Raw genomic sequence first — 10,207 nt, forward strand, 5'->3', positions numbered from 1 at the left:
AGCATCAAGAAGTCTTTTACAAGCTGACTGAGGAAGCCGTTTTACCGGCGAAACGCGTTTTAGCTTTTAAAGTGGACTTAACATTTTTATTGGAAACCACTAATACTCATAATATATTTGTTCTTATCTGTTTTTTATTTTCTAGAAAGTATTTTATATTGATTATTTATACATTGTAATAAATTCATCTATTTTTTACTACCAACTGTATCCAGTACCAGTGATTCCAGGGAAGGGGCAGTGTCACCCCACAAATTGACAGTGTCAATCATATACCGAGTGGAGAGGAGAATACACCATCCAACTTGGAGAGAGGGGTCGTGTGATCTACCTTTAAAGACACAGACGTGCACAAGTTTAGAGCCTAATTCACTTGAAAAGGCTCTAAAAAATGTGAGTGTAGACATAATTGTGAACTCACTCAATTTCCAACCACAGTGTTTAATATACTGCACAATCATTTGTATATATTCTTGTTTTCTTTTGTATATTCACTATATTGGAGAACGCAAAGGGTACCTGTCTTTGAACCACAGGTAACTTACTGTAATCCTTCACCAAACACAGCGCTGCACTCTTAAAGGTAGAGGACCCAAGGGGTGGCAACACCAATTGGGCCTGAAACCTTTTTTGTATCTTGGTGATTATCTTCGAGACAAATGATTTGACCAACAATCCTGCAGTATTTAAGTTTCATACGGACTATTGCAGGTTATATAAAAAAAAATAGGTAAAAATTGGCTGTGTATAATTATATAAAAGTATCAAATATATTCTTCCTATCTGGGAGTGTATGATTCTACACTTTCATAATGGATTTCCCACATATTCACCGGGAACTATAGGGTATAAAAACTGCACAGAACCTCACCCATAAAAAAGGGACTGGAGGGGGCGGGGCCCGACCGCCATGCTGACCGGTCGCATGCTACTGAGGCTCCTGATGAATCCACACTAAAATCAGCAGAAATCATGGTCCCACCACAGGAAAATGTGAGCAGAGATCCATTAGTGTGCACAGGAGATGGTGGACGCCACTGCAGACTCCGAGATCGGGAGTTTTGGGGCCTTGCGGTGCAAAACTTCGGAGCCTGCGGCCTACTTGGGTGAGACGCGGGGCAGACGGCCGCTGCCCTGCCGACAAGCCTGACTATCCCGCCAAAACCCTGTGACACCTCCAACAGGCCCCGTTCTCCCCCCCCCCCCTTGGATCGGGGGGGGTTATCCCGGTCCCCACTGGTGGGAACTGACTCTCCGCAACACCCCCCCCGCCCCCGCGGGGTATGCACAACATCAGGAGCCCTGCCTGGCGGTCTCGAGGCCCACACCGGGCGTGACTCTGCCAATCACTCACAGGCAGCCCCAGCAACAGAAAGCATTTCATACTCACCTGGGGATTAAGCGGTGAATCCCTACTGTCTCACCTCCGCACCGTGAACTTAGGCCTGGTCTCCACGATGGCCTTCCTGGGTCCTGAGCCCTAGAGGTCACCCCTCCAACCGCAGCCCAATGCCTGGACTGACTACACTTACCTGGAAATCCGTTGCCGGCCTTTAATGGAACCGGAACCGAGGGCACAGATGGTTGGCTCATACAGAGCCCGGGGCTGGCAGCGTGGCACACACCGGAGCCACCCCAATAGCTGGATGCAACTACTGCCCCACACGGATCGGAGGCACAGGAACAACACGACCGGCAAACCTTGCACACCTGACAACCTGCCAATGGGGAGCAGAGGGACTTTCCCAAAGAAACCCAGTGGAGCCATTCAGTTTGGTTTTGTTTTTAGTTGGAAAGCTTATTATCACCCTTAATTCACCTTAAGCAAGCCGTATTAATGTTATGCGATAAGGGCTTCATGCTGCCTTCAGTGACCCTCACCAGTTATGCTATACACCATGTGGACATTTAATGACTGCCTGATCATCAGATGCAATGCTATGCACACTCCTGTCGTATTAGTTATGACATAGTACAGCTTGAACAGTGTAGCATCTTCACGTTCTTAGCAGTGTTATCATTGTACCACTTATATTATTTTGCACATATAAAGCAGCAGACTTGCTTTGTGGAAATTACTCCTCCACCAAGATCACACAGATTTTAAGACATCAAGAGGAATATCCAGAATTAAGGATGACTGATCATTTATTTAAAAGCAAGGCCTTCTCATCCGTGTACCAGCAGTATATGGTTCCTGTGTCCAGTGACGTCATGAATCTGATTTTCTCATATTTGAAGGAGAAGAAAAGTAAACCGTATGATACAGCAGTCGATGTTGGCTGCGGTACTGGGAGATATACAATGCCTCTAGCAAAAAGGTTCAAAAAGGTTATCGGTGTAGACATCAGTGAATCTCAGCTTGAGGAAGCCAAACAATTCTGTTCCTTGGAAAATGTAACTTTCCAGGTGGCTGCTGCTGAGAACTTACCCCTAGATGATGCATCTGTGGACCTTGTAAATGCAGGACTTGCTGCTCATTGGTTCAATGTGGAAAAATTTGTGCATGAAGCAGTTCGAGTTTTAAAGCCCAACGGCTGTCTGGCAGTTCATGCTTTTGTTCCAATTTTTAAATTACAAGATGGCAATGATGAAGCACTAAATGTTGTTATGAAGCAGTGTTTAGACAAAATATCAGAATTCAAGTACGAAAACAACAATATTATGCATCACCAGTATGAAGAGGTGTTCAATGCTATACCATTAAAAGACAAGAAGTGGGTTACGGACATCCCCGTTGTATTTGAAATGTCTGTTGAAGAAATAATAGGATTTTTTCAGTCTATATACATGTATCAAGAATTCCTGAAACATGATAAAAATGAAGCCATCAGATTCCTTATGCATCTTGAACAGAGGTTTTGTGACATTATAGGAGATGGGTCTGAGTCAGCCCTCATTAAGGTCCATATCAAACACTATTGTGTCCTAGCCTGCAAATCATCATGAGTCTGGAGAAATAATGGACTGGGGAAGAGATAGTGTAGCATGTGTCACTTTCCTCTTGTATTCAAAATTTGTAACATATTTAAAGCTCAACAGCAGAACAAGGAACATTTAGCAGATAAATACCATTATTTTCTGCCACATGATAATATTCCATCACACGATGGAAGAGCCAGGAATGAGGACACGTAAGCAGGAAGATTTCCAACTCTCCATATATATTTGTTTTTTGTCTCAACTGCCACATTCAAAAAATTCATTTATGGACACCAACCATCGGTAACATCCCTGTTGCTTTTGTAAAAGCTCTCATGTTTACCGCATATATAAAAGGTATGTTTAATGTCATAAAACTCACAATAAAATATATGTAATACATTACAATACGTTCATGTAATCTTTAAATAAAGAAAATATTGACCTTTGTTTGGAAAAAAAAAAAAAAAAAAAAGGGACTGGAAGCTGTTTTATCCCACCATATAAATAAAATATAGGAAGAAAATAAATTAGGAAGTCTGAATTATAAATTATGTTCACTCTTTGCACATTTTTATAAGTATATATTTATCCTAATGAATGTTCACAAACAGGAAATTGTCACTAAAGAGTAGTGTTGTCGCGAACCCGAAATTTTCGGTTCGCGAACGGCGAAAGCGAACTTCCGCAAATGTTCGCTAACCGGCGAACCGCCATTGACTTCAATGGGCAGGCGAATTTTAAAACCAACAGGGACTCTTTCTGGCCACAAAAGTGATGGAAAAGTTGTTTCAAGGGGACTAACACCTGGACTGTGGCATGCCGGAGGGGGATCCATGGCAAAACTCCCATGGAAAATTACATAGTTGATGCAGAGTCTGGTTTTAACCCATAAAGGGCAGAAATCACCTAACATTGACACCTGTCCTCAAAGCCCTGCCCTGATACACACTGACACAGAGCAGAATAGAGACTGTTCCCCCTACATAGGGTCACTTGGCAGGTATGGATTGACACCTGTCCTCAAAGCCCATGATACACACTGGGGGGAGCTACTGTCCCCCCCAACCCCTGCGCGGTGGGTGGGGGCCATAAATCACAATGGGGGGGCCTACTTTCCTCCCCCCCCCGGCCCCCATCCCTGCGCGGTGGGTGGGGGGCATAAATCACAATGGGACGGACCTACTGATAGGAGTGGAGTATTGTTCATATCAGTTTAATACCTTCCGCGTCTTCTATCAGTGGACGTGTAAATGGCAGAGATTTTTAATTGTTGAATCCCCTCCCCTTTTTAGGCCAAGGTGGGAAGATGCTTAGACCACTGGTATATTGGTGCCATCTTGGAGGATTTTTTTTTGGTTTGGTTTTTGAAGCCACAGTGCTGCACCAGTGGGCCTAAAAATAAGGCATGTACACATGCCTGAAAAATTTGGTATTGTTGCAGCCGCTGCTGTAGCAGCGGCCAGAAAAATTGATGTTTGTTTCACAGGCAGAAAGTGCCCTAAAACATGGCGGCTTAAACCCTAGTTGGTGGCTGATAAGTCACGCAAGTCAAACGTCATTCAGAGCTAAAATACAGCAGCGTGTGGCCCATTTTTAGCCCAAGGCAGCTCATCTCATCAGGCCTTTTTTAAGCGAATGTATCGCCCAGTGTCAGTCCCTTCGGGATCCATCCCTCATTCATCTTAATAAAGGTGAGGTAATCTAGACTTTTTTGACCTAGGCGACTTCTCTTCTCAGTGACAATACCTCCTGCTGCACTGAAGGTCCTTTCTGACAGGACACTTGAAGCGGGGCAGGCCAGAAGTTCTATCGCAAATTGGGATAGCTCAGGCCACAGGTCAAGCCTGCACACCCAGTAGTCAAGGGGTTCATCGCTCCTCAGAGTGTCGATATCTGCAGTTAAGGCGAGTCGCTCTCTGAGGGTGGATCCCGAAGGGCTGTGGCGATGCATAGGACTTAAAAAGGTCCGCATGTCCTCCATCAACAACACGTCTTTAAAGCGTCCTGTCCTTGCCGGCGTGGTCGTGGGAGGAGGAGGAGGATGATGACTTCCACCTCTCCCCCTGTTAGATTCCCGTTGTGCTGTGACATCACCCTTATACGCTGTGTAAAGCATACATTTTAATTTATTTTGCAAATGCTGCATCCTTTCCGACTTGTAATTCGGTAACATTTCCGCCACTTTCTGCTTATACCGGGGGTCTAGTAGCGTGGACACCCAGTACAGGTCGTTCTCCTTCAGCCTTTTTATACGAGGGTCCCTCAACAGGCAGGACAGCATGAAAGACCCCATTTGCACAAGGTTGGATGCCGAGCTACTCATTTCCCGTTCCTCCTCCTCACTGATGTCATTGAAGGTATGTTCTTCCCCCCAGCCACGTACAACACCACGGGTACCAGATAGGTGACAACGAGCACCCTGGGATGCCTGTTGTGTTTGGTCTTGCTCCTCCTCCTCCTCCTCAAAGCTACAATCCTCCTCTTCCTCACAATCCTCTTCCAGCGTTGCCGCAGGTCCAGCAAGCGATGCTGATAAGGCTGTTTCTGGTGGTGATGGTGACCACAACTCTTCCTCTTCACGCTCATCTACAGCCTGATCCAGCACTCTTCGCAGGGCACGCTCCAGGAAGAAAACAAATGGTATGATGTCGCTGATGGTGCCTTCGTTGCGACTGACTAGGTTTGTCACCTCCTCAAAAGGACGCATGAGCCTACAGGCATTGCGCATGAGCGTCCAGTAACGTGGCAAAAAAATTCCCAGCTCCCCAGAGGCTGTCCTAGCACCCCGGTCATACAAATATTCATTAACAGCTTTTTCTTGTTGGAGCAGGCGGTCGAACATTAGTTGTGTTGAATTCCAACGTGTAGGGCTGTCGCAAATCAAGCGCCTCACTGGCATGTTGTTTCGCCGCTGGATATCGGCAAAGTGAGCCATGGCCGTGTAGGAATGCCTGAAATGGCCACACACCTTCCTGGCCTGCTTCAGGACATCCTGTAAGCCTGTGTACTTATGCACAAAGCGTTGTACAATCAGATTACCCACATGTGCCATGCACGGCACATGTGTCAATTTGCCCAACTTCATTGCCGCTATCACATTTTTTCCGTTGTCACACACCACTTTGCCGATATCCAGTTGCTGCGGAGTCTGCCACTTTTCCACCTGTGCGTTCAGGGCGGACAGGAGTGCTTGTCCGGTGTGACTCTCTGCTTTCAAGCAAGTCAAACCCAAGACGGCGTAACACTGCCGTATCCGGGATCTGGAATAGTACCTGGGGAGCTGGGGGGGGTGCCGTTGATGTGGAGCAAGAAGCAGCGGCACAAGAGGACTCAGCCGAGGAGGTTATGGAAGAGGATGGAGTAGGAGGAGTAGAGGAGGTGGCAGCAGGACTGCCTGCAATTCGTGGCGGTGTCACCAACTCCTCTGCAATGCCACGCATTCCTTGCTTGTCAGGCGTCAGCAGGTTTACCCAATGCGCAGTGTAGGTGATATACCTGCCCTGACCATGCTTTGCAGACCAGGTATCAGTGGTCAGATGGACCCTTGCCCCAACACTGTGTGCCAGACATGCCATGACTTCCTTTTGCACAATCGAGTACAAGTTGGGGATTGCCTTTTGTGAAAAGAAATTCCGGCCGGATACCTTCCAATGCGGTGTCCCAATAGCTACAAATTTTTTGAACGCCTCAGACTCAACCAGATGGTATGGTAAAAGCTGGCGGGCTAATAGTTCGGACAAGCCAGCTGTCAGACGCTGGGCAAGGGGGTGACTTGGTGACATTGGCTTCTTACGCTCAAACATGTCCTTGACAGACAAATGACTGTGGGCAGATGAGCGGGAACTGCTCAAGGCGGGAGACGGAGTGGTGGATGGTTGAGAGGGGGCAAGAAGGACAGCAGTGGTTGACGTGGCTGAAGATGCTGGACCAGGAGGAGGATGGCGGCTTAGAGTAGGCGTGTTGCTTGTACTCATGTGTTGATCCCATAGGCGTTTGTGATGTGAGATCATGTGCCTACGCAAAGCAGTTGTACCTAGGTGGGTGTTGGACCTACCACGACTCAGTTTCCTTTGGCACAGGTTGCAAATGGCATCGCTGTTGTCAGAGGCAGACACAAAAAAAAATGCCACACTGCTGAGCTCTGCAATGACGGCATTCTGGTGGTGGACACAGCATGCGTTGATTGGCGTGCTGTCGGGCTGACCCCGGGTGCCGATGCATGCTGTCTGACTGTGCCACTAGCTCCTTGCGACGACCCCCCCCTGCTTCCAGCTCGTCTCCTCCTCCTCTCTGTCTCCCCATCTGAACTTTCGCCCTGTTCCTCTTCTTGCCGTGCGGGCACCCACGTGACATCCATGGACGCATCGTCATCATCAACCGCTTCGCTTGTATCTGACAACTCAGAAAAGGAAGCAGCAGTGGGTACAATTATCATCACACCGTACCTCCATGTGTTTAATGCTGCCTGCCTGAGACATATCCCTGTTATCTACATCCTCTAGTAATAATGGTTGCGCATCACTCATTTCTTCAAACGGGTGTGTGAATAACTCCTCTGACATACCAAGTAAAGCGGCTGTGGTGCTAGTTTTGGTGGTGGCGGCAGGCAGGTGAGTGGCATCTTGAGAGGTGCCTGAAGCTGAGCTGGAGGAGGATGGTGCATCAAGGTTCCGAGCGGAGGCTGTACAAGATTGGGTGTCCTGTGTTAGCCAGTCAACTATGTCCTCAGAACTTTTCAAGTTCAGGGTACGTGGCTTCTGAAAACTGGGCATTATTCTAGGGCAAAAGGGAATCACAGCACCACGACCACGACGGCCCCTGCGGGGTGGCCTGCCTCTGCCTGTCATTTTTTTTGTGATTAGTGGTACTATGCGTGCAAGCTACTGTGAGACCAGATATGATTGGCAATGTGAACTGTAACAGTTCTGCAGAGCACACACTGTAGGCCTGACACACCCGCTTGAAGACAAGTAACTGCTATTCAATCTATAACAGTGAAAAACAAATTTTGGTTTTAAAAGCACGCTATAGAGACACCAGATATGATTGGCAATGTGCACTGGAACAGTTCTGGAGAGCACACGCTGAAGGAAGGACTGACAGAGCCGCTTGAAGGACACTGACTGGCTGCTATTAGCTTACACTAGAAACCTTTTTTCTTTGTAAAAGCACGCTAAAGAGACACCAAATATGATTGGCAACTGTCAAAGCACGCTGGAACAGGTCTACAGAGCACACGCTGAAGTAGGCCTGACACCCAGACGCTTGCAGACAACTAACTGCTCTTCTATTACAGTGAAAAAAAATTATTTCTTTTAAATCTAAAGCTTAAGCTATTGTAAAAACAGATATGAGTGGTGGCACTGGGCAAGTAGGCACAGTATCCAATGTGAACCTCACACAGAAGCTGGCAGGCAGGCAACTGCTCTTCTATTACAGTGGAAACTAAATTTTGGTTGTAAAAGCACGCTATAGAGACACCAGATATGAGTGGCAACTGTCAAAGTACGCTGGCAGGGTTGTGCAGGGCACACGCTGAAGGAAGGCCTGACAGAGCCGCTTGAAGGACACTGACTGGCTGCTATTAGCTTACACTGGAAACCTTTTTTCTTTGTAAAAGCACGCTAAAGAGACACCAGATATGATTGGCAACTGTCAAAGCACGCTGGCACAGGTCTGCAGAGCACACGCTGAAGTAGGCCTGACACCCAGACGCTTGCAGACAACTAACTGCTCTTCTATTACAGTGAAAACAAATTATTTATTTAAAATCTAAAGCTTAACCAATTGTTAAAACAGATATGAGTGGTGGCACTGGGCAAGTGGGCACAGTATCCAATGTGAACCTCACACAGAAGCTGGCAGGCAGGCACCTGCAATTACATTACACAGGAAAAAAAAAAAAAAAAGCAGCCTGATGTTATAGCCCTAAAAAGGGCTGTTTGGGGTGCTGTCCTTACAGCAGAGATCAGATGAGTCCTTCAGGATTGTAGTGGACACTGAATACCCTAGCCTAGCTATCAATTTCCCTATCTAATCAGCAGCAGCTAAACTTTCCCTCCTCTCACTAAGCATGCAGCTTCAGAATGAATCGAAAATGGATGCTGGGAGGGAGGTTGGAGGGTGTGGATGGGAGGGAATGCTGCTGATTGGCTGGAATGTGTCTGCTGACCGAGAGGCACAGGGTCAAAGTTTGCCCAATGATGACGAATAGGGGGCGGATCGAACTGCGCATGTGTCCGCCCGCCGCGGCAACGCGAACACGCTAAGTTCGCCGGGAACTGTTCGCCGGCGTACAGTTCGGTACATCACTACTAAAGAGATTGTGTTATGTGTATGTGTATAAAATGGACAGTTCAAGGATTGTCAATGTATCATGTTCTATTGACTATCCTTGGTTAACTTTATTTTAAGATAATGTTAGAACCTGATACAAAGAGTAATATATTAATGTGAAGATAAGGATTTAATACAAGATAGATATCGGATAATGAATTATAATTTTAGTCTTCAATTTGGTTTCTACACAAAAACTGTTCCATTCATATTGTTCACGTCTCAGGTTCTCTCAGCTAGGACGAAGTAATAAAAATACAATGTAATTTACATATCAGTAGACACACCCATACCTGGTCAGTCAGGGAGCCCGACCTAATGCCACACGTGTAAATGGCCACCCATTGTCCACATTGTGCTTCCCCCCCTATAAAGCAGGTTCGCACACCTTCTACCCTGTTACTCTGTAATCCCAGATATTCAGTATCTCTAGAATATTTACAGCAAAACCTGTTGAAGACTCGAATAGAGATCAAATCCAACTGATTTACAGAAAATCTATATCTTCGCTATTTAAAATAATTAAAAAGGTAAACATTTTCCAATTTTTATGAGTTATATTTTTTTTACTATTCCAGGCAACATCCCTCAGGGAGTAATATGTTCTAGGTCAGGGTAGTCAACCTTCACCCCCCTGCCAGAATTATGGGAGATGTAGGAGCTGGAGTGCTGATGGTTGTTATAGGTGAAGCTTAATTAATCTCAATCCAATTACTTTTAGTCAGTATGTATGGATATACTGTCAGTAAAAAAAAAAGGTAAAAATACAAATATTGTCTGTATATTTTAAAACTTTTAAAGACCATTGCATTTCACCGCAAGACCCTTAGATTCAATATCCTTAAAGTTAGTGCATTTTGGGGGACATGCGGCTTGAATATCCAAGATTTGAATTTTGTTCACTAATGGGCTGTAAAACATGCTATTTTTATTACAGGTTCTAGTC

General features: G+C 46.0%; 1 protein-coding gene across 1 annotated transcript; it reads left to right on the plus strand.

The window, feature by feature from the left end:
* Positions 1-2,048: 2,048 nt before the first annotated feature.
* On the plus strand, positions 2,049-2,969 carry LOC134612358 (putative methyltransferase DDB_G0268948). Its single transcript, XM_063456694.1, has one exon. It carries the CDS (start codon positions 2,137-2,139, stop codon positions 2,947-2,949), a length of 813 nt encoding a protein of 270 aa, XP_063312764.1. The 5' UTR covers positions 2,049-2,136; the 3' UTR covers positions 2,950-2,969.
* The last annotated feature ends 7,238 nt before the right edge of the window (positions 2,970-10,207 follow it).

Source organism: Pelobates fuscus, chromosome 5 (genome assembly GCF_036172605.1).
Source record: "Pelobates fuscus isolate aPelFus1 chromosome 5, aPelFus1.pri, whole genome shotgun sequence".
Taxonomy (NCBI): Eukaryota; Metazoa; Chordata; class Amphibia; order Anura; family Pelobatidae; genus Pelobates; species Pelobates fuscus.

What these genes read in the sequence shown, in the direction of transcription:
- LOC134612358 (XM_063456694.1), top strand. Translation starts at nt 2,137, where the DNA reads ATGACTGATCATTTATTTAAAAGCAAGGCCTTCTCATCCGTGTACCAG.